Source organism: Crocodylus porosus, unplaced genomic scaffold (genome assembly GCF_001723895.1).
Source record: "Crocodylus porosus isolate Cpor-Errol unplaced genomic scaffold, CroPor_comp1, whole genome shotgun sequence".
NCBI lineage: Eukaryota > Metazoa > Chordata > Crocodylia > Crocodylidae > Crocodylus > Crocodylus porosus.
The window spans coordinates 203147142-203171707 of NW_017728906.1; the positions used below are offsets into that span (position 1 = coordinate 203147142).

The window sequence follows — 24566 nt, forward strand, 5'->3', positions numbered from 1 at the left end:
CTACAAACTCATCAGGGGAGATCAACAGCAAATAGGTAGAGCCCTTTTCTCCCCAGCACCACTGGGGGTGACAAAGAGCAATGGTAATAAGCTGATGGAGAATAGGTTTAGGTTAGAGATCAGAAGGCAATATTTTACAGTTAGGGTGGCCAAAATCTGGAACCAACTTCCCAGGGAAGAGGTCCTCACCCCTACCTTGGGCAAATTCAAGAGGAGGTTGGAAGATCACTTGTCCGGGGTCTTGTGAACCCAGCATTCACTCCTGCCTGTGGCAGGGGGTCAGGCTAGATGATCTGTTCAGGTCCCTCCTGACCTTAGTTACTATGAAACTATGCTACATTTACTCCACTACGCGGTAAATCATCTCTCAGGCTGCATCCAGATGAGTGGGAATGCCTGTAGCGGGGCATGCCCAGGTGGAGTAGGGAAGGCTACGGCCAGCAACTATGCTGGCCCTAGCAACCTTACCTGGAGTCCTGGGGGCCTTGAAGAACTGCAGCTGCCATGCTCCTGCAGCAGGAAGCCTGGCCAGCAGCTGGAGAGTCGCTCCAGCTGGCTAGGTTCGTTTTGGGTGGCATGCACTGCTGCCAATGTATGCTGCCTTGTTTTTTTCCCACGCGGGTTTTTTTGACCCCAGGATTTCCCAGGGTCAAGAAACACCGCTGCGCTGCAAAGTAGCAGCATGGGAAACACCTGCATGTGCAGCGTGTGGTGCTGCAGATGGGTCTGTGGCGCCACATACTGCACATCTGTGCTCATCTGGATGCAGCCTCAGAGGCTAGTCATGCACAAAGGACTGAATGAGGGATAACAAACCTTTAAGGTTTCAGTAACATTCTTTTGAGCTGTCTGAAATCCTCCCACAACTTTTGCTTCCCTTCTCTTGTCCCCCCACCAGAGCCTGTCAAAATCCACACAGTTCTCCATTTGTTCTCTGGTCCATGTTTGTATCTAATTCAGCTTCATGTACAGACACATGCACACAAATAAAAACATAGAAAATTTTTTATCAGCTTGCTGAAACAGACAGCAAGAGATGCAGACAGAAAACACTGATGGAGCCAAAAAACACATCTCTTTTGAAAAAAAATACTTTTTATCCTTGTTTTAGAAGCCTTGTATACCTCCTTCAAGCCAGCTGGTTAATGTTGGCACCTAGGCAAATATTTGTGTAAAGATATCTTGGAAAGTTTTGTTTCCATCTGGAATGCAAGTTAAGTTTGCTAGCCAGTGTTACTAAATTTGGCTCGTTAGTTTAATGTTCTCTGATGCGGGTCCTCCACCCCTCTCCAGACATACCTGGATTAGGTGTGTGGGCTTCCACAAATCAAAATGTCATTAAGATGCAAGAAGAATTGTGCTGTAGAAATAATCCTATTAATAATAATGGGATGTTGCTGGGAAATTCAGGTGTAAAATTTAATGGCAAACAAAACTTCCCATTGACAACATTTATATTAGGTTATACAAAACTGTAAGGTTAAATTATTTTCCCCGGATGCAAATAACACCTTGCAGAGTTTCCAACAAAACACTGCAGTACTGTACCAGTTCAGGAGAAATAGGTAAAAAAAATGCTACCTTATTATAGATTTCACAGACATTAGGGCTGGAAGGGACCTCGCGAGACCATTGGGTCCAGCCCTGATTATACATCTCTGATTTAGTTAGTCTACAATGTGGAACTCTAACCTGCCTTCTGCCTAGCTTATCTAAAGCAACCAACTTGTTAAAAGGTAAAAAAAAAAAGTATAAAGATAGATTCATAGAGGTTTCAATTCTAATAACTTTGGATGTTAATTAGTGGTATACGTAAAAAGAATAGTTTTAACCAAACCTTGCAAGAGCCCAAGAAATTGTTATGCTGGGAGTCTGAGACTAATCCTTCCCATGCAACTGAAGGGAAAAAATAAACTTCTCTCATTTCATGGGCAAATTAGGAATTGTATTCTTGACATCAACATATACACCCAAAATCTGGTAAAACTCACATTTGACATCTTCTCTTCATTCCACAAACTCTCCAGGTTTACGTGGTGTTTAAAGGTGCGCTACAGTGAAGGAGACTGCTCTGTCTATCACTGCTGCTGAGAAGGTACATGTCTGCACATGCCACAGGTAGGAGTTTCCCTACTGATTACACAAGATTACAAGCAAAAGACTGTTTGTTGTGTGAAGGAAACTCAAAAACCTGAGATTTTACTAAATATTACAAGTTTTTACCCCTTGGCAATATAAAAAAGAAACCAAAACCCCAAAGCAAGCTTTCCTTTAAAACAAAATAACCATAAAACCCCCTTTATTTTGCATAGTTGGACGGATGCTAAATAATTAACCTTATTTTAAGTACCGGTGCATCTACAAGCAAGCCTGTCCACTGTGTCAAGAATAGCCTTTTACAGAATTATCTGAATCTGATCAGTGGTTTTCAATGCAGTAAGTGCCTATAGACAGCAAAGAAGTACTGTGTTGTATTCAACTACAAAAGGGTTAAAACTAGGGTTAATATTTAGATTTCTAAAGCATCTGACCTTTTCAACAAGATGGAGATACTTTAAAGCAGTGGTCTCCAAAGTGGGGTGCGCAAGACGATTCATTGAGGTGCGGGAAGAAAATATTAGACCTTCTATTTATATTTATTTTTTATCTAAAAAAAATAAGAAATTAAGCTTTACTAATATTTAATATATGGACTGCCACCGGCGCTCTCACTCAGTCCGTATGTCAGACGGTCACGTGTCCTGTACGGTGCACGAGGTATCCCGAGGGAAGAACGGGAGTTCCACAATGAGGAGGGGTTGACAGTGGCGCCCTCAGCAGTGCCCCCAATAAATATACATATATTGGGGGTGCGTGCTCAAAAACGTTTTACTGATAGGGGTGTGCAATCAAAAAAGTTTGACCACTGCTTTAAAGAACTGCCCCTCAAACACAGAAAGATGATAAGCAAACTGGGGAGACTGTGATAAAGTTCGGTGATTGCCCCCACGTCACAAGAGTCGGAGTTGGGTATGGGATTTAGCACTCAAGACTATGGGATTATGACTTCAGGAGTGTAGTCAATTGTGACAAAGAGCTAGTTTATGAATCTAGCCAATAATGACAGTTACCATGAAAGGCTGGTTATTTTAGTTAAAAATGGAGTGTTTGACCCTCAAAATGTCACCTATCATTTTTAAAGCATCATCGCCCAGCATTCATCCCTGTCTGTGGCAGGGGGTCAGGCTAGATGATCTGTTCAGGTCCCTCCTGACCCTAGCTACTATGAAAGCTGCATATTAAAGTAGCTAAGTCTCCGTGATGAATGAAAAGTCAGCAGGCAAGGTGTCAGAAGCTGTAGTCTTGCACTTTACTTGCTCACTCATATTTGGGGAGGAAACAGATCTCCCAGCTGTTGGTGAGTAAAGATTTAAAAAGGGAAGGTCAGTGAACAAGCAGACCAAGAGGCGTTAGACAAAAAAATCTATTACCAGAATGTATGTGGCATAATTAAAATGCCAGCAATATTTCATTGTGTGTGAAGTGTTCCACTGAACTGCATATATAATATCAACCGCTTCAGGTGGGGCAATAGATGCAAAGATCTCATGATGATCTAGAGCTGTTGCAACCTTACTGCAGGTAAAAAAAATAGTCAGTGTAGTACAACCTCTGGCCCTCAATCGGGCACAGCAATCAGATTTGATCCGTGGTGCTCAAACTTTTGGTCCGGTAGGCCAGATGAACAGTGCGGGGCTGGTCCGTGGGCCAGAATGGGCCCCACACTCCCATGTTGCTCCTGATCCACCATGCAGGATCACTCTATCCAGCCTCCAGGCCTCCAAATTTCCAGGCCCTTGGGAGTAGAGAAGCAGTGCCACTGCTTCCCAGCCATCAAATTTTCAGATCCGTGGGGAGCCCTGCAAGATGGAAGACATGATGCCAGGGGATAGATCTGGCCTGTAGGCTGGGTTTGAGCACCTCTGAATTAAGATCTTTCATACAGTTAGTAACTGAGTGACCAGAGAAGTAGATATGAACAGCCATTTACTGGGTCAGACTGCAGGTCCTTCTTGCTAAGTATCCTGTGTCATGCAGTGGCACAGGGTAGATGCGGAAAGGGAGAATGAACAGGGGACGACCAGGGTTTTTTTTCACTGTTCCTCTCCCACTTGCAGCCTCCAGCTTTTAGGGTCTAGGAAGTCCTGATTCAGAGGCCGTGCCCTTTACTCCTGCGCTCAATAGCTACTGATTAGCCTTTTCCTCCAAGGATGTGTTCAATCCCTTTTTGAATCTGGCTGAACTGTCAGCTTCCACAACATCTTGCGGCAATGAGTTCCACACTTTATGCAGTTTGTGGTATTAGTTTGAAGTCAGGGGTAGAAATACACCTTAAAGACTACCTGAATCAGAGATGCATAAGCTTTGTGAGCAAGCGCTCACTTCGTCAAAGAGTTTTAACTCCTAGCTACAGAGATTCCCATTTGAGTTAAAGAATAAATCAGACATTTAAGTAACATTCTTAACCTTCCACTGGTGTCTATAATAAGGAATTTCATAACAAAACATTCCCAACTTGTAGAAATGCCCAAAGCCACAACGTTTTAATCTACACAGCAGGCTTGGCTACATAAGAGAAAAGAAAACGGAAAGCAGTCTGATTGCAATATCCCGCATGACAGAGATGTTGCATTCCCTTCCAAAAGTGCTTTAATCAACTGAAGTTACTCTATAAACTGCAGGGACAAGCTGTGGACTCTCCATCACTGGAGGTGTTCAAGAAGAGGGACAGCCGAGGGTCAGGGACAGGGACAGGCACAGCTATGGGTATTTTCCATGCTTCTGGGCTTTGCTGAAGGTCGCATGGGGCTGGGAGGAAATTCCTCCCTCTCCCCTCCCTGCTTTTTAAGTGCTTTTTAAGCCTTCCTCAGAGGCACTGGGGATCAGCTACAGCCCTGCCTGGGAGTTTTGACCAGGCTGTGCCAGTGCTCCTGCTGGGACTGAAACCCAAGTGTTCCTGGCTAGATGGTTTTGCCCCTCTGCACAGGGTCAGCCTGATCACCAAATCTGGGGTCAGGAATTTTACCCCACGTTAAGATTGGTACAGACAGTGGGGATTCTTGCCTTCCTCCACAGCAGGAGGCATGGCCCTCTACCTGGGATCTCCTGAGCGCACGTTAATGATCTTTACAGAAGCAGGACATTGGCTGCTGTGGTCCCACCGCTTCAACTATAGCAGGTTCGGGTGTTACATCTTGCGTTGTGTCAGGATTGACTGTGTAGCTTTGCCAAGAGGTTAGACAATGTGTTGGGTTTGGATAGGAATAACCCTGCCTAAAGGAGTGGGAGATTGGATTAAATGACCTATCGAGGTCTTTTCCAGCCCTGCTACTCTATGATTTTATGACCTGGCCAGCACAGGAAACTCTTTCAGCTATCACTGTGAATGCTGCTATCAAGATTGCAAGAATGCTTTCAGAATGAGAAAAGTGCACGTCTTCACTATATGGCTACACACATATACTCTCCTTGGTTTCAAAGGCGCACGTGCCACTCCTGACCAAGCCTTCAACCAAAAAACCCCCACTTTCATGAAGAAAAAGGCCCTGACCCAGCAGAGTCGACCTGAGCTTGCACTGGCCTTTGCATGGCTCCCTGGGAATGACTGCAATGGTCAGATCAGGGTTTATATCAGGAAAAACCAGTGAGCAACTCAGAACATGGGGGCAGAACGGACACTGGTCTCCACCCTTACCCAGAGCAGCTACTGCTACACCTACTGCATTTCTAACCCACCAGGCAAGCAGACTTCACAAGCGGCTCACCGCAGGAGACCTTCTAGTGTAAAAACCTGACTCACTTCAATGATTGATTTTCAAAACATGCTCCTTTTTAATGTACAAAACAATTCTGCCACACAGAGTCTATTTAATTCCCAAAGGTCTAAAAAGGCTTTTTCTTACCCTTTATTTTTTCCCCCCTTTTATTTTCCTTCATCCTTTGCATTAGACCAACTTTTGAAAGCCTGGCTTTGAAAGATTTGATTTCTGAGACAGCTGCGAATGAGTGAAGCATGGTGGGGGCAGATCAGGACTGCAAAAGGCTTTGCAAAATAATAATTTGCAACAGCAAATGCATTAATAAACCCTGTATACCTTACAGTTGGTTAAGTAACGCCGAGGAAGGTGCGTTTTCATCTCTTGGAAGCCAGCCTAAGATAGCAGTAGCTGGCTGCTAAGCTGTTAGCTACTGCCAATGTTTCCTGAACTGGCTGGGTGGTATGAAAGGAAAAATGACCTTTGTTGTAGAAGACAGAAAAAGCCTCTGAATGCTCCATATAGGTAAAAAGGTATATTTGTAAAGAATCCCAGTTACTCTGGATGCAAAGTCATTATTAAGCAGAGTACTATACCTTCTTCAGTTGGCTTTCATATTCCTCACGCAGTTCCCCTGGTTTGCTTAATTTGATGGGTGCTCTGAATATAAAGTCTGGAGAGATAAGGGGGAGGGGGAAAAAAGGAGGAACATACTTTAAAAAGGTACAATACTTGGAGATATTTCCCTTTATTCTTAAAAATGGCTAGCAATACTGTTATTTTCCATTTCAGTGAGTGAAGTTCGACTCTATTTAGACATACAAAGTTCTACAGCATTTCCTTGACTGCATACATTTGTATTACAACCCTGCTACCAGAGCTGTGTGTTAACACACAAGGTATTCAAGCTGCCTTCACTACACTGCTCTGCTCCTGCAACAGCATGCACAAAACCTTTTGAAGGGAGAGTGCCGATTAATAACTTCCATAGTTTTACCCTGCCTTACTTTCTGCCTGTCTTCAGACTAACACGGCTAATCACCTCTTGCACAATTCTTATCGTGATTCTGAGTTGCTTACTAACAATTAACCGCCACAACAACCCACAGAGGACTTATTTCCATGTTACAAGCAAAGAGAGTAAGCAGCTTGCCCGAGACGTCACAGTGAATCAGTAGCAGAGCCAGAAATAGCAACAACAACAATAAAATGTGCATTTTATTAGACTAATTCTAGCAAGGCCATCTACACCAGCAGCATGATATTCTCATTCCTGGACCCCTTTCTTCCACTTACATAAAGGCATGAATCTAATCATAATATAAACGCTTGTTTAAGCAAGCTGTTATATTTATCAGCACACCTACTAGATCTACCTACCATCCACCTAGCCATTTTACGCTATCAGCTTCTGACAAAGCAACTTTTTCAACTATAATTAGCAAACAAAGGTTTTCTTTTCCTTGTGCTGCGCTGGGTAACTTTAGCATTAAGTCGAACAAACAGTTTACTTTTAATCTAGAGCAGAAAGGAGGCAAAAAAAAAAAACCAACTAACAAGAAACAGAAAGTAAACATATTTAGGATATTGGTAAACAGTTACTTTTTGCCTTCCTTTCCAATGTTTTGCCACGGGCCAGCTTCCTTTATGCAGCTCCTAATGTCATCTTTAGAAGTTTCCACCTATTTTTGCATAGCACAAGTCTGGACATGCCATACTTTGCAGTCAGAGAGCACGTTACAGTCATCCCGGAAAGGAAGCAATCTGACAAAGCTTGCATCCTGCAACCTCAATTCACCTACTCGTTATTATGAATTCAACAACAATCCATCATATTAGTGTAGGCAAGCTCTAAATACAGGGGATGGGGACGGATGAGAAAAAAGAGGCAACAGAAATGTGCTTTTCTTTGGTCATCATCTCCCAGCCCCAGCAGGAAGAAAAAAAAAAAAAAAAAAGTTTATGACTTGAAAGAGATCACGCACTATAAAATTCACTGAGCCGGCATGTTTAACCCTCAAAGATAAAAGGGTGCATACTGTCCAAAGGGCACACGCTTGTCTAAAACGGAAAGTTCCTTAAATAGGGTTACCGCCTGGGTCTTCCTGGACATGTCCTCTTTTTTGGCCCCCTGTCTGGGAGGGTATTTAAGATGTGAGCACGTGTGGGTGCGCGCACGCGCGTGCATGGGAGCTGTGTGGGCAGCAGGGCTGGGGGGGTAGGGGGCTGCAAGCTGGGAATGAAGGGCACTGGCAGCTTGGGGGAGCAGAGGCTTAGGAGTGGGGGGCAGAGGCTAGGCATCGGCATATCACTGCCCCCTCCCCCGCCCCCATCAGATAGCCCCCATAGGTGCTCTCTTTTTAGATACTGGAAATATGGTAACCTCACAACATAAGTAAATTAAAACACAACAGTCTCTAGCCATTTGCAACCAAATCTTTTACATCTAATCTTGCCTATCCACACAGTTATACAACTTCCTTGTTTGTGCATTACAAAGTTTTACTTCGGCTTAAAAAACAAAGACCCCCCCCCCCCCACACACACATACGATTCAGAGCTGGCAGGACAAGATCCAGTCATTTAGAAACTGATGAAATACTGGACTTCCCCATTCCTGCCCTCCCCGCTTTTGCTTTCAAGTTTTCCAGCATTTTGCTGCAAAAGGTGACCCAATCTCTGCAGAGAAATGAACCTGGGGCAGAGGTCTGGAGCATCTGAAGCTCTGAGGAAGGGCCGTGCGTAGCCAATATCAAAGGCTCAAAAGCAGTGAGTCAGGGAGCCAAAAATAAGTAATGAGATGAGATTTTCAGAAGTGGTGAACTTCGGGAGATTTGCTTCCTGGTTTTTGATATATTCAGGAATACACTTTCAAGATGTTCTTGTCAACTGCAAAGTCTACAAACTTGCTTTGCTTTTTAACCAAAAGCTGAAATTCCTCTTTGAATCGCATAACTTTGGATTTGTGATAAAGATCAGGACTGGAAATGCTGTGAAATGAAAGCCTGCATTCCCTCACCCGGTTTCAGCCTCCTCTTCCTGGCCGGGAGTCACCTAACAGTTTTGGATTCAAAACCGGTGAGGCAAGGTTGGAAAAGCCATGGCAAAATTACATAGCTTCTCCACCCTGTTTTCCATTCATGTCCTCCAGCAGTTCCCGTTCCTCCCGAATTATCAGGCCGGATTTCCACTGAGACCATACCAATGGGTCATCAACTTGTAACATGCTTCAGGTACTTTTAAACATTTGGAGTTTGTCTAAGGTCTTATCTTCACTACTAAAAAAGTATGCAACCCCACTCAGTGTAACTAATATGCATGAGTTAGGAGGCAAAAAACCCAGCAAGGAAAAGGCATAGCTTTTGTTTAGGTTGGTTTAGCAGCCCAACACAAGTTAACTTGGAATGGATGCAAGGGTGCCCATATACAAAGCTGCATGGATTTAATTAGGTTTAACATCAATACTTTGTATATAGCTTGGGCTTCATCATCATGCTGTGAAAACCTTAGGGTATCTACACATGCTATTAGTATACAGCACTCAACTCCAGCCCACACTGAGCCAGAGTTTATTGCTCCTGGGTGCACCATTTGAACATGCATCCAGAACCACTGCATATTGAGGTCAGAGTAGCCACAGCTGGCAGGGGACCTAGGGGGTTGGCTTGCCAGCCCCAGGGTTGCTCCGACTTGGCTCAACGAGCTGTGGATAGGTTGGATGGGGCACGAGGGTGCTCCAGTATGGAGCCAACCGGCAGGCAGCCCCCCCACTGTAGCACACTTGTGACCCAGCCAGCTGGGTCAGCATTTACAGCTGTGCACAAAAAACCCCAAACTCTGAAGCAGGATAGTATTTGTATTTAAAAGTACTATCCTACTGTGGAGTTTATTAGTTTCTTGCTGCCTAACAGCACTGCACACGTAGATGTGAGATGTTTACTGTGGAGCTGATTTACTCTGCAGTAAACGTCTCATGGAGACGTTCTCTTAGAGTGTAAACTAAATCATGAATAACTTCTCAGGTGCACCTAGTATCCAGGTTGTAGCCGTACTGGTCTAGAAGCAAAAGGAATACAAACTTGTGGCAGAGGTGATATCTTTTATTAGACCAACTAGATATTTGCAGAAAAAAAATTCTTTATTTGCAAGCTTCCAGGCACAGGCACCCTTCATCAGGCATAGGGGACTGCAGACTGTAAAAGTTCTTGTTTTTCATTTCTACCTAGGAGAGCTTTTACAGTCTTTGCAAGCTCCTGCACCTGATGAAGGGCGCCTGTGCTCAAAAGCTTGCAAATAAAGTTTTTTTTTGCAAATATCTAGTTGGCTTAATAAAAGATATCACCTCTGCCATGAGTTTGGATTCCTTTTGCCTCTAGACCAATACGGCTACAAACTGGATACCCAGTACTTCAGCACATTTAATAAGAAAAAAAAAACCCCTAAAAAACCAGATAAATAAGTTACATGCCCCCCAAAAGACAAAGGGCCATAAAGTCAGTTCAAATGACCATCCAAGAATCTCTCTGGCACCGTGAAATCCTCAGGAGCCAGCATAACAGCTCAGCTGGGATGATGCTGTACTCTGGTTAGCCTGGGATGCTAACAGCTGGATGTACACATAGGCAGTGTAAAGTCACTATAAATTATGCCAGGGCTGAACTGGCTCCCAGACAAGCCTAAGGGGCCTAGTTTAGGGAGACATAATACTGATGTAAAATCACTATGCTCTCACCAGTCAGATCTCAGACAGTCACCAACAAACATGCCTATGGTCTCATTAAATATCATTGGAAGTTGGACAATTTTAAAATTTTTTTTAAAGGAAGTTGATTGTGGTTCTGGAGGAGTTGTGATAATATTCTTGATGTGCTTTACAACTGTTTTAGATACCACTCCTTTTTTATTTTTTTTTCCCATATGTGCTGAACCTCCATATATCAGAGGTGCAGGAAGAGCTTTTCTTTTTCCCCCATTTTACGTCTGTTGCCTGAAAAGAACGGCACGACTATTTTGTCATATTGTTTGGAGCTCCTGAATGTCATCTTCAGCCACTGGACCCACTCCTCTCCAGCCTCCTTTTCAGGTGCAAAATCAAAGTTAAGAAACATTTTCCCCCTCTATATGGACCGCTGTATTCATCCTCACACCACTGATCATTGACCAATAATTTTTCCCTTTGTTTCCTTATTTGCTGCATTCTAGTAATGGCCACATAAATTGAAATCTACCCACATATCCCGAGATCCTTCAATATTTTGCTTAAATTGCTCACTTTGGAGTGCCTAGAAAGCAATATAGTTAGCTTAAAGGAATGGTTCAACTGGAACAAAGCTTAAGAGATGGCTTTGTAGATGTTTTTATCGTCGAATTACTGCCTGATTTTTTTGTCAGTTTGGAGGGAAGAGGTGAAAGTCAACAGAAATTGCTTTTTGAATGAAGCTGAAATTGAAGCGGTAAGTAGTGAAAGGGCTGGCTCCGAGACCACGATTACTGTGATGACATTTGGATGTCTCCGGCAGCAAACTCAGTGTTCTGCTCCACTACTTCAATAAGCATTGGGTTTCATCCCGTAGCATATCTGATGCTGAAGAAGCCAAAGCAGATGCTTTCTGTACCATCCAAGATGTCAGTAGATATTGGCCACATCTACATGAGATGCTGGCTGCGCAGCAGCTTGTTACTACCGAGCAGTAGCATCACGTGGCACGAAGAGTGACATGACGTGACTGCACAGTAGTAACGAGCTACGGTGCAGTGAGCATCACCAAAAAGCTGGGGACGTTACTGCGCAGTGTAGATGCAGCCATTTTCTAGTCTGTTACTTAACAACATCTACATTTTACTTCGGGAGAACTGTCTGCTTGTGTTACTTCGATTCATTCAGTTGCTCCTTTCCTATAATTTCTTTCAACTATGCTGAACCAGATAAATTCATTAATGACAAAAAAAAAATAGTATTATCAATAGCCTACAGTATTGATCACCAGTTTTCGCACTGATGATAGAATGAATCTGCTATGCGAGTGTTTTTTCATTAACATGAAGACAGAAAAATGAAGATGAACTCCTTAGCTTTATAAAAACCATGATCTGGAAGCACTGCTCAACTTCCAGAAGCATCAGCCTTTGGTCAAATCCATTTTAAGGTTCAGTTCACTATTCTACCCAATCACAATAATTAATCCTACCACTAACCAAACCCCCCCGCCCTCTAAATTTAGGAGGCTTTGTAACATTTTCCATGGCTGGCATTATAAAAACTACTTGAGGTCATCATTGCTTCTCTTTTAACCTGTAGTCAAATCAAAGATCAGTAGTAATACTTTAAAGAAGGAAATGAGAAGCACACACAAGTATCAGGGCAGTGGAGCTCTGGAACAAAATTTGCAAAGGAATAAAGTGCATTAAAAACTACCATTTTTAAGATGAAATTTAATAAGTTTATGAAAGGGCCTACAGGATATTGTGCCTCTGACGGTAAGGGCTGATGCAACAGGTGCCTTCCAGTGCTGTGTTCCTAAGTTATGCTCATGTAAATATTTTAGGATGAAATACAAAAATGGAAACAAAATCCCCTGGGGGAAAAGTCCTCGATAAAGTCTCTTTTTTCATCTACTTCCTGAGAAAACAGGTTTTCGACAGCTCTGCCAGACTTAATGAAGAGTGAAGGATGTAGACATCAAGGAAGGAAAGGTACTCTACAGGAGAGATTTCCAACCCCGGGCCATGGCCCAGTATCGGGCTACGAAGTGTTGGCTGCTGGTCGGCAGGAGGGTTGGCTGCTGGACTGGAAGTGACTGGCATACTGCGGATCAGCAGCCAATCCTTTTTATACCGAGTATAAGAAAAGGGATGGCTGTCGGTCCGCAGTATACTGGTCACTTCTGGACTGCAGTATGCTGCTCCGCAGTTCACCAGTCCGCAGTCTAAAAAGGTTGGGAACCACTGCTCTACAGGACTATGCAAAAAGGGCAATAAAAATACTAGAGATACAAACAAACAGGGCCAAAAGCAGCAGGCCAGCTGTGCCAGGATGTGCAATCCTAAGGGACAACAGGCATGGTGTTCCCTGCTACCAGGGGCTTGCCCAGAGATGCCCTGGCACACGCCTCTAAGTGGAAAAAGCCGGGGCTCTCCATCTGCAGAGACCCACCCCAGGGAGACTCCTGGATAACCTCCCTGTAAGCTGGGAAGGCCAGGTAGGCGCTCTCGAGGCTTGAGGGGCCTGATCCTGTATAGGCATTCCCAGGGCATACAGGATTAGACCCTTCAGGGCCTGGAAGCACCTGCTCAGGATGAATAAACAGCATGGGCAGCTCCATGCTGCCTGTGCTCTCCCATCAAAAAGTTAACAGACACCTGCCACAATGAAGTCGCAGACACTATTACCGCCTTTTGTCAGGGCCACCGACGTGGCTATTTGTGGTGCGACAAATGGTGCTGCCATAAAACCTGTTCTGGTGGCACAAAGGTTACGTCTGTTTGTGCCCTACGACCCAAGGACTGGAATTTAGAAAGTTTAAAGCTCAGCGGGCAGGTCGAGGCAGTCGAGCTAGGTTTCAAGCTACTCATTTTGTTATTCTACATGAGAGCTCAAAGGGTAAAAAGTGCCTGAAAGCTTGCAAAGAAAGTTATTTTTTTTTGTTATTTCTTTGCTGGTCTAAGAAAAGGTATCATCTCTGATCCGGGAGTTTGAGAGTTTTGCATTTCTTTTTGTCTCGGACCACACTGGCTACCAAATACATCCCTGACACAAGGGGTAAAGTGGCATTTACTACCTTTAACAGGATGGATTTTGCTTGTATAAACAAAACCTGTCTCTTTCCCTCCACAGACAGAATCAGGATCATTTATTTCCCTGCTTTACACAATTATCCCCTACAATGCTTTGAAAGAAGCCACAGAAAAAAAATGAAGTGGACACAATCCTTAGACACTTCAGTCTGGAGATGGCCCAGTCTAGATTTTTTTTGTTGGCTGCTGGCCTTATTTTATGCTCTGCCATAGCCTTTCCCAGACACTTAGAGCAGACCTACGTCACAAACTTACTGTGCCAAGCAGCGGTGCCCCCACAAATGCCAGCCCAGGAGAAGCAGTGCATCTCCTGAACCTAAAGTAGCCTAACTGCATGCATAAGGTGCTGCAGGGAGGCTAGCGGGCCCTGCTGTGTGGCTATGTAATGAACTGGCCCGCTGTGATGCACACACACGACCACGCAGCTTCAGCCCAGAAGGCAGCCCCCGCAGAGCAGAGAAGCGTGTTCAATGGGGCTGCTGACTGGCTTGTTAGCTGGATGTACAGACATTCATTGTATAGGACAACGATAAAAGCTCGATGTTGTGTTTGTAAACACACTCCCCCAAAATACAGGCTTGTTAAAAATCGTTTTAAAGCACTTGGTTTTGGTTCCAAGAATTTGATTTAGGTACAAGCACTGCACAAATGCTGCAGCATTTAGACGTAAAGCTTGTAGCCCTGTTGGTCTCAGGACACAGGCGGGCAAGGGTCTTTGGGGAAATCTGCTTTTATTAGACCAACTAAAACAGTTGGAAAAAATTCTTCTTTGCAAGCTTTCAGGTACAAACACCCTTTGTCAGGCTGACCAACTGCAGACACTTCTTAGTCGGACGAAGGGTGTTTGTACCTGAAAGCTTGCAAATCTTGTAAGGTCCCATCCAGCCCCTAATATCTATGAAAGAAGAAATTTTCCAACTATTTTAGTTGGTTTAATAAAATATACTGGATTTACCCGATCTGCAGCATTTAGATTGTAGGCAGCAAAAGAAAGACCTTGTATTTACAAGAATATACTACTCCATGATGAGCAAAGGACACAAAGTACACAAGCAGCACCAGCCATGAATACTGAAGGTTTTTAAAAGTAGTCGGTTTTAAAATACGGTTTTAAGGGAACGCACCGTTTTACTGCAGATTTCCAAGATTCAGGGATTATAAGGCTTGAGGGAACCACTGTGATCATCTGCTAGGATCTCCCGTATAACATGGACCTTAACATTTCCTATATTAATTCCTCTTTGAACAAGGGCATCTTTTCCTCGTAAAGAATCCAATCTTGATTTTAAAGCTCCCAATAATGGAGAACACACCATATTCTCGACGGGTTGTTCCAATGGTTAATTACAATTAAGAAAAGAAATTTACATTATTTTTAGTCTACATTTTTCTAGCTTTAACATCCAGCCACCAGACCGTTGAATCCTGGCCTCCTAACCTAGTTAAAGGGCCCCTGATTATGCAGCTGGCATTTATGACCTAATTGTCATGTCACCCGTACCTCCTTCACCCAACCTTTTGGTTAAGCTATGCAGATCAGACTCTACTGCTCTTTCATTATAGGAGTTCTCCAGTCCATTCAGCACTCTCCTAGCCCTTGGGGCACCCTTCCCAGTTTATCTAAATCCTTGAACTGTTGACACCAAAACTAGACACACTGGTGCCAAATACAGACATATGTACAAGCCACGGGTGGGGAAAAATACAGCCTGAGAGCCACGTGTGGGCCGCCAAGGGGTTTTATCTGGCCTTCAACAGGTCCTCTGGCGCTGCCAGATATGGGGGGCAGCCTGGGTTGTGGCATATGCCACTGGTCCCACCACACCTGGCCATGCAGCGGGGCTAGGGTGGCGTGGCAGCCAGACTCCACTTCCTGGCAGCCCAGGCAGTAGCAGCTCCTTCTGGCTGTCACTGCTAGTGTTGTCCTGCCCCCACTGCCCGGGCACCCCAGCCCATCTGCCCTGCACCCACGGTAGGGGACGCAAGACAGAGCAGGCAGGCGGACAGGGCCCCATGGAGACTGGCCTGGGATTCTTGCGGGCAGGGTGCCCTTGGCTGGGTGGATAGGATGGGGCCACGGGCAGGAGGAATGGCATCTGGGAGTGGGACAGGCGAGCAGGTAAGGCCAAGGCTGGGATTGCAGGGTAGTGACAGTGTGGGGCTGGGACCAGGGCAGTCATGATCGTGACCGGACTGACCCGGGTGGGGGGAGTGCAAAGCGTAATCCCATTACCCGCCCCCACCTGAGCACAGGTGTGCGTGAGCAGGCCCAGTACAGCAGTTCAGGGTGGCCCCGTGTTACCGGGTTCCTCTGCCCCATGGCCATGCTCTACAGGGGCTGCCTGCGCATGCCTGTGCTGGGGTGAGGGAAGCAGGGGCCAGGTCACAGTCCACTGTGCAGGGAGCCGATCGTGGCTCTGCCCTGGGCCCGGCCCCATGCCGTCACGGTCCTGGCTCTTGCTGCCTGTCCCACTCCTGGATGCTGCTTCCCGCCTGCCTGCAGCTGCATCCCATCTGCCCAGCCAAGTGCACCCTGCCCGTAGGGATCACTTCAGGAGTTTTGGCGAGTTGTAAAGGGGGGGGGAGGGTGCAGAGTTGATGACCCAACTCACCAAAACTCCCCAAGATGTCCTCCAGCCCAAATAACTGCCCACCCCTGGCACAAGCAGGGAGATTACATTGTTTCCCCAATTCATAAAGTCAGGGATCTCATGAGCCTTTTTGGCCAAAGCCTCACACTGGAGCTAGTGTTCAAATGATTGTTCACCTTGAACCCCCCCAAAATCCTTCTTAAGAGTTCCCCATTCTGTAAGCATGGCCTACATGCTTAGTTTTTCGATGTCTGCCTTTACATTTCACTGGGTGCTTCTACACGTTTGTTAATGTACCTTGGATACCATGCATTTAGTTTAGTATTTGCTTAATGAAGTACTAACTAAATGCGGCAGCACATGGTTATTCTGTGACGCTTACTGTGCATTAGCCCAATTCTTAACTACTATACCACTGTGGACTGCTATTAGGCTAATGCGCAGTAAGCGTCTTGTGTAGATGCGCCCACTATGTTAGAAAATCTATTCTTTGTTTGCACAGTTTACCATGTCAGCCAAAATCATCTGTACTATTAACTTAATCTCTTGTTTTTGGGATGTCAGCAAAAACTGTCATTAATTACTTTGCTTTCCTTCAGGCCACTGACATGTTAGATCCTGAAGGGCTGAGAAAAATGAGACCTACCAATGAGCCAGCTTTATATCCATTTAATGTGTCTGGCATTAATTTTGTATGGTTGTGGTTTCTTAAATCAACACACTTTAAAATACGGGGAAGGAAACAAACACCCCAGAGTAGTAGAAGAACAGGTTAAGAATTACTTAAAAAACTAGATGCCTTCAAGTCAACAGGGTTGGATGAGGTGCACCCCAGGCTACTGAACAAATTGGCTGGAGTAATTTCAGAGCTATTGGCTATCCTTTTTGAGAATGCATGGAGGTTGGAGGTCGGACGATGACCTACACAACTCAAGAATGGCAAATATAGGGCCCAACTTTAAGAAATGGAAAAAGGAGGATCCAGGGAATTACAGACCTGTCAATCTGATCTTGACACTTGGAAAGATCATGAAGCAGGTTCTCAAGGAATCTACTGTGAAGCACCTCGAGGAGAGCAAGGTGATCACAAACAGCCAAGCATGGATTCACCAAGGGCTAGTCATGCCTGACCCACCCAATTTCCTTTTATGATAAGGGTCTGTGAGTGGGGGAGAGAAGTTCATGTGATATAGCTTGACTTTAGCAAGGCTTTTGAAACTGTCTCCCATGATATTTTCACTAACAAGCTACAGAAATGTACACTAGATGAAAGCACTGTAAGGCAGATACATAAGTGGTTGGATTATCATACTCAGTCAAAGTGCTCAATGTCTATTTGGGAGGAGGTATCAAGTGGGGTTCCTTACTGGTCTGTTTAACATCTTCATTAATGATTTGGACAAGGGGACTGAGTGTGTACGTAGCAAACTTGTGGACGACACCAAGTTGGGTGGTTGCATATACCCTAGACCAGGGGTTTTCAATCCCTGGACCGTGGTCGGCAAACCGCGGCCTTCCAGAAGTGGGCAGAGAGGCCGTGGTTCCTTTTTCAGGGCCCGTGGTAGTGCAGGGTTTTTCCCCACTCCCGTGCCCAGGGGATGGAGGTAGTTTTACCCATATTCCAGCTGGAAGTTCTGGCTGCAGTTGGCTGTGACTGGTGGGCTGCAGTTTGTCAGGCTGCGGCCACTTCTGGGACGCAGTTTGCCGGGCCATGGCATAAAAACCTTGGGAACCCCTGCCCTAGAGAGTATGGCTAGGATCCACAATGACCTAGAGAGACTGGAGAAGTGGTCTGTAATCAATCAGATGAGATTCAACAAGGATAAGTGCAGAGTCTTGCACTTGGGACTGAGTAACTGGGGAAGGACTGGCTAGGTGGCAGTACTGCAGAGAAAATAGACCATAAGCCGACTATAAGCCATGTGCATGCTCTTGTTGCAAAAAAAATGCCAATCGCATCCTGGGTTGTATTAACAGGAGTATCACTTGCAAATCAAAGGAAGAGATTCTTCTGCTTTATTCAGCGCTGGTGAGGCCTTGTCTGGAGTCCTGTGTCCAATTTTAGACCTCACACTTCAATAAGGATGTGGACAGATTGGAAAGAGTCTAGAACAAAGCATCAAAAATGATTACTGGCCTTGGAGTCAAGAGTTAAGGGGAAGGGCTCAAAGAACTAGGGTAATTTAGCTTGGAGAAGAGAAGACTGAGAGAGGATTTGATAACAATTTTCAAGCATCTGAAGGATGATTACAGAAATGATGGAAATGGACTTTACTCCTAGTCCTGTCCCCTATAGCTACAGAGAAATGTCCTCAAGCTTCAGCAGGGAAAATTTAGTTTGTAATTAATTTAGGAGGAATCTTTTGACTAGGAAGGTAGCCAAAAATCAGAACAGGCTGCCCACAGGATTTGTGGAATCTCCATCCTTGGAAATTTTCAAGAGCAATTTGGACAAACACTTGGCTGGGATAGTTTAGTTGGGGAAGATCCTGCCTTGAGCAGGAGACTGGATTAGATGGCTTCATGTCACCCCTTCCAGCCCTACTTTCCTATGATCCTATGGTGCAATATTAAATCAAATACCTTATACAAGTGCAAGAATATTAAAAACCTGTTACCTTTACCAACCAGGCGAGCGATTTCATAAAAAAGAAAGTTAGGTTGATGGATCTATTTTTCATAAATCCATGTTGATTTTGCTTCTTCTGTTTTTATTAAATGCTTACAAAATCAGCAATTATTGTTCCTGAGATTTATATCATGCAGGCAAGCTTGCAATTCTCTCTGTTGTCCATTTACCTTTTGAAAATATTGTACAACATTCATTTTTTTTCCCCTCCTAGTCCTCTGGAACTCGCTCACTCTTCTAATATTTTTTAACACATGCTCACTCTCTCTCTCACTGCCACCCCCTTAATGGTGCAGCGAGCTCCTCAGCCCACTCTTTGAGAACTCTTTGATGCAAGCTCACCAGAGCAAGTGATTTCATAGGAGCTCTTAACTTCTGCTCAACTCTGCCAGTCATAAGTTTTTCCTTGTGCCTTTGTTTAACTCAGTGACTAGGAAAAATGAGGGATCTTCATTACTGGCATCTAACACACATGGAAGATTAGACAACTTCTCTATAACAGGTTCTTTAACAAAACCTCAGCTGGGAATTTTTGGCTTTTGAAGTATCTAGTAAAGTATCCTTAAACAACTTCCAGTGACCATTCGTATTTTTCTGTTTAAGTTCTTTTTCCCCACCCCAACTGATTTGATTCCTATTTGCTTTCAACTTTTGAGCCTTGTCCTTTTACAAGTACGTACCAGAAATATATTAGTAGCTCGGGGTTGATTACTTGTGTTACATGCAAATAGAATAAAGTCATGATCACTTGTAGTTAGGCTGTTTTAAGTTTGTACTCAACTCCTCCCTCCTTCAAAAAGTCTTATACAGATTTTATTTAACCTGGATACCACATTTTGTGCTCAGAACTGTCCTCTATATTTAGAACATCTCAGGACATTTTAAACCTGGCAGCATGAGATCTCCAAGATGTCACCCACAGCATGACCAAAGGCAATGCTGACACAGGTACAGTCATGCTAGTGCAACAGAAATTAAAAAAAAGCAGGCAGATGACACAAATTCCTAATCTGGGGTAGAAAACTACCCCAGAAAGAATTAGGGGTAAAACTGCTGGTTGACGATACCAGGTACCACTTTCGATTTTGTTTGTGCTGGAGTAATCAATATAAACCGTAAGGGGGTACATACTTTGTCTCTGCCCCTCCAATGCCATTTCTTGCACACCTTGCTACCTTTTATAGATGGGTATGTAAAAACTTACTCTCCTTGTTCTCAAAGGATCTGTTAGTTGGGTCTGACAGAGACTGAGGCCAAGTAGCACATCCGCTTGTTTGTTCGTTGAACAACTGACCAGTGATGAACGCATGACAATCCCGAGTTCACAGGGACTCAAACGGGTGCTCCCGCTGACAGAGTCCCAAATGCCTTTCCTTTCCAACTACTGGGTCATTCTTAAATACCTGCAGATTATATCCAGTGTTTTTAAACTCTGCAACCACTACAAGTTTTCCCATCAGGTTTCAGTCAAATTGTATTGTTTATTTAGAAGCATAATCTCCTCTTGTATTATCAAGGCTCTTCGTATTAGCATATTTTTAATTAGAGACTTCCCCCCCATCATATCCTTTAGTGTCTTTAATTTGGTTGCAAGCATCTTCATTCTCCGTAAATCGGTTCCTTTTTAGTATTTGTTTAACAGCCTCCAGACTAGCCTAGCCAACCTGTCCTCAAAGGCTGGTTCCCCCTATAAGAGGCTGCTCAGACAGCACAACCCCCTACCCACGAGGTGGATCCATGCTGCACTACAGCGAACTCCTCCACATTACAACACTTATCCATAGTCAACAGCTTATTTCAAGACTTTGTTATCTTGCATCTCCTTTGTTTGTGGAACCAGATTGACCTCAGTGATCACTTAGCTCTATTCTCCATCAACATCTTTCCCTGAAGTCATCAACACATTGTAAAGGTAACCTGGAAAGTAGTGCTGATCTTTAACACCAATGGATTTTTACCAATCAGGTTCAAACATCAGTCTTATCATGCTTGCCCACCCTTCACTCCTTTCATTCTTAGCATAGTTTCTGCAGAGATATACCATCTTCTTTGATAGCTGGTTGTCTCTTTGCGGGCTCATCAGCCCACCCCACCTGTACACACCTCTGATCTATAAGACCTGCTTGCTCTTCAGAGATCTTCAGTTGTTCTGCAGTTTCCATTCGGAGGACCTGGTAGTGATTGAAACATCTAACTGGTTGCATCTACACGTGCTATTACGCTGATAAAATAAACCCCAGTGCAGTTTGCACTAGAGTTAACTGCTCCTAGGCACAGTGTCTATACATGGGCCTGGGACTGCAGCAATTAAGAGCTGGAGCGGAGCAGCCCCAGGCAGGCAAGAGGTATGGGGATGGATGGGGTCAGCTCCAGGCTCTTGGCAGTAGCATTGGGCAGCAAAGGGGCTGGGAGGGCTAACCAGGTGCAATTTGCTCCTGGCAGTAACCATCCACACAAGCATTTGACTGCAGTTAGTTACTCCACTGTATGATAGTATTGTCAGTACAGTCCATGATAGTATGAACTTATGGTAGAGTTAATTAATTTACTGCATCCTAATACCAGTACGTGGTATTTACTGAGAATCTAATTAGTCAACTCCGCAGTAAAGCACGTGTAGACGCACCCACTGTGTGGAATACCTCCTGGTCTTCTCTCTGCTTGCTCATCTTCACCTGTCTCCGGCCTATACTTCTTCCTTCTGATGATAAACTACAGATGTCTTCTCTGATTTCCTTGGTGGCTGGAGTAGTAGCATTCCTTGAATCTGGAGTAGTGTTCCTTTCCAAATCTAGTTGTCCAAGGTCTCTTCAACTGCTTCAGTACTCTGCAATATCTGTACTTCCAGCACAGTGCCAAACTGCACTTCCTACAATGAAGGTCGGGGTGTTACATCTTGTGTTGTGTCAGGATTGATGTGTAGCTTAGGGTTTAATGTAAATAAATGTAATTGGTTCTGCATCATCTGCCAGCCCTGGCCCTGCCTCTCCCAGCAAGGTACTGCGCGGGCTCTGCCAGGGAAGGCATTGGCTCCTCCCGGCCTCACTGTTCTGTTGCCGTGATGGTCCCAGCTGGCCCATACCCGCTGGCCACCAGTGCACCTGTGTGTGGCCCCAGCCACCCAAGGATTAACAGTGAGAAGGCATCGGGGCTCTGGCCCGCATAGGAGCAGCTCGGGATGGTATCCACACCCCGTGGGCAAGCACATGACCTTGTACTCCTAGCCTTGGGCCCTGTGTTTCTGCCACTCTAGGCCCTGCGCTCGTGCCCCCCACCAACCCCTTCTCACCACTGCCACCGCTCCTCCCTGCCCACTCCAGCAGCACGTGCCGGAGCGGACCCTGGGCTCCTACCACTCCATCCTGGGCCTTGCTGGCTGCCCCTCACCGCTTCACTCAAAGCCGCTGTCACGACTGCTTCTCCCCTCTCCCCTCCATGCTAAGCTTTATAACGAAACACGCTGAGTGCCAAATGAAACCAGGTAGGTACTTTAAATGCGTACTACAGTGAAACGTTAAGTGGGGGTTGCTTGAATTGGTCATTTTTTCTTTGGAGACAACTGTAAAATTCAGCTGCTCTAACAGGCGCAACACCGCTTGGGACAGTGCCACTTCAGAGTCAGCACTGTATCTCTGGGTGCATCAAAGCCACAGAAATATGAAGGTGCTGTATACAGACCAACAAGAAAACTGGTAGCAACACAACAAGCATTCAAAGTATTATTTTGATGTTTGCTCCCAGTGCTTGAGACACCGCATAAATACATTTTATTATCTTTCCTTGTTTTCACTAAGTTTAGAGTACTCTGCTTTTTGTACATATTTGTGCGGCACTTAGCACAATAGATTCCTGAATCCCCAGTTATGGTTGTGGGCTCTCCAATTTAGATATTTCATAATAACCCCAAAGTACATATTAAAAAACCAGGATAAAGACAAATCCTAGATAAATGTTTCTGTTAGGTGGAAAGTTATTTTAATGGAAGACATGGCATCTTTCTGGTGTCATTTCAGAAATAAAAGCTATAAATATTCCTAATTGATAGTTTTATAAATAACTTAGTCCAGCTTCCCATTTTTAAGTATTTTTTTAAGCATGTATGCTGTCTAACTTGCTTGGCCTCTTGCTAAAATCCTGCAGACTCTAGTTGCAGTTGCTGGTAGTGGACCGGCTAACTCTGCTTTCTGAACTGTTTAATTTACAATGTAAGCAGGCAATTACTTTTACAACCCAAAGTTAGGTCCAAGCCCACTGGGCTGATGAAGGCCATGCTGAAAAGTTGCTGACTCTCAGCATAGTAATGCAGAGGCCATGCATCTATAAGCAACAGCTCAAGTTAGCACAACTGCACTACAATTCAATCAGAGTGTCGTCCAGATGCTACTTTGAAGCACCTCAGTTACATGGGTATCCTAAGATCATCTTCAATTTCTGCACTTGTTCCTTGCATTTGGGGGCACGTCCCAGGGCCCACTCTACGGGGACACTCTAGGATTCTCTCCCAGAAAAAACATGTCCGTCTTCCAGGCGAACCATTTGGAAGCATAAAAGGACTGAATTTGTTGTTGTTGTTGCAAAAAATGTAATTGGTTTAATAAAAGATATCACCTCTAGCATCATCCCAAATGCTTTTTCCTGTACCAATACAGCTACAACCTGGATATTGGCATACAGATAATTTAGGGCAGTGATTCTCAATGTTTTTTTGTAGCAGGACCCATTTGTAAACATCGATGGCCAGTCCCAACCCAGGGCACCTCACTCCCAACCGGCTGCCCCCAGTGTACGGGGCAGGAGGGGTGTGCGTGGAGAATGGGGGACCCCAAGCTGCCCCTTGCAGGCTGGAGCTCTGCCAGCCTGCAAGGGAGAAGCCACAGTTTCCCACGTTTTTCTCCTTTACAGAAAAATCCATTTTTAAAAGTTTATTGATCCATTTTTAAAGTCTGTTTGCGACCCTCCATATATTTTTGCAACCCATGAACTGAAAAACACTGATTTTGGGCATGCAAAAAAAATACTGAGAAGCAAGGAAGGAAGGGGCTTTGCTACACATCAGGTGCTCTGCAGCAACTGCTCACACACCCCCTTTAACTAGGCAGTACATGCCAGCTGATCTGTAGTAATTTACCTGGCTTTCACTTACCACTAAGTAAAGAGTGTGCAAAGGTAGCTACCACAGACCAGCTGACAAGTGGCAAAACCCTGCCTCTCCTCTCCTTGCCGCCACTTGTGCCTGTGCCCCTACTCTGCAAAGCTTGCAAGCAGGGTCCTAAGCCGAGCCCTCCATCCAGGTAAGGTAGCCCTCCGCATGCAGCCTGGAGCTTATTATGTGTGAACAATGGAGTGGGGAAGGGTTAAAACTCAAGTAAGATCCCAATCTAACTATACAGCATTGACATCTGCACAGCATGGTCAGCCATCCATGAAGCACTGGCTTTAATTTGCAGCAAAGTAGATTTATATGGGGGCGGGAGGGCAATTCTTCCTCACTATTAGACAAGGAAGCAATGGGAGAGAGTGCCCAGGGATGTTGTGAAATCTCCTTCACTGGAGGTGCTCAAGAGGAGGCTGAATAAGTATTGGACAGGGATGATTTAAGTGTGCCAGTACTGCTTTCATGCAGGGGGCTGGACCAGATGACCCTTGAGGGCACCCATGCTAGGAAGTCTGGTGGTCGCACCAAACGACAAAGCTAAATTATTTAACACCTTCTTTGCCTAAATTCTTCTGAGCAGGGACCAGGTCATCCCCCACACC

At 44.8% G+C, this 24566-nt stretch overlaps 1 protein-coding gene across 1 annotated transcript in view; it reads right to left on the reverse strand.

The window, feature by feature from the left end:
• RNF169 (ring finger protein 169) overlaps nucleotides 1–24566 on the reverse strand; it is a 45717-nt gene that overhangs the window by 17840 nt on the left and 3311 nt on the right. Inside the window, exons 2-3 of the mRNA XM_019528569.1 lie at nucleotides 21485–21510; nucleotides 6392–6468 (exon numbers count right to left, since the gene is read on the reverse strand). Coding sequence (XP_019384114.1) covers nucleotides 6392–6468; nucleotides 21485–21510 — 103 coding nt within the window. The remainder of the gene's footprint in view (nucleotides 1–6391; nucleotides 6469–21484; nucleotides 21511–24566) is intronic.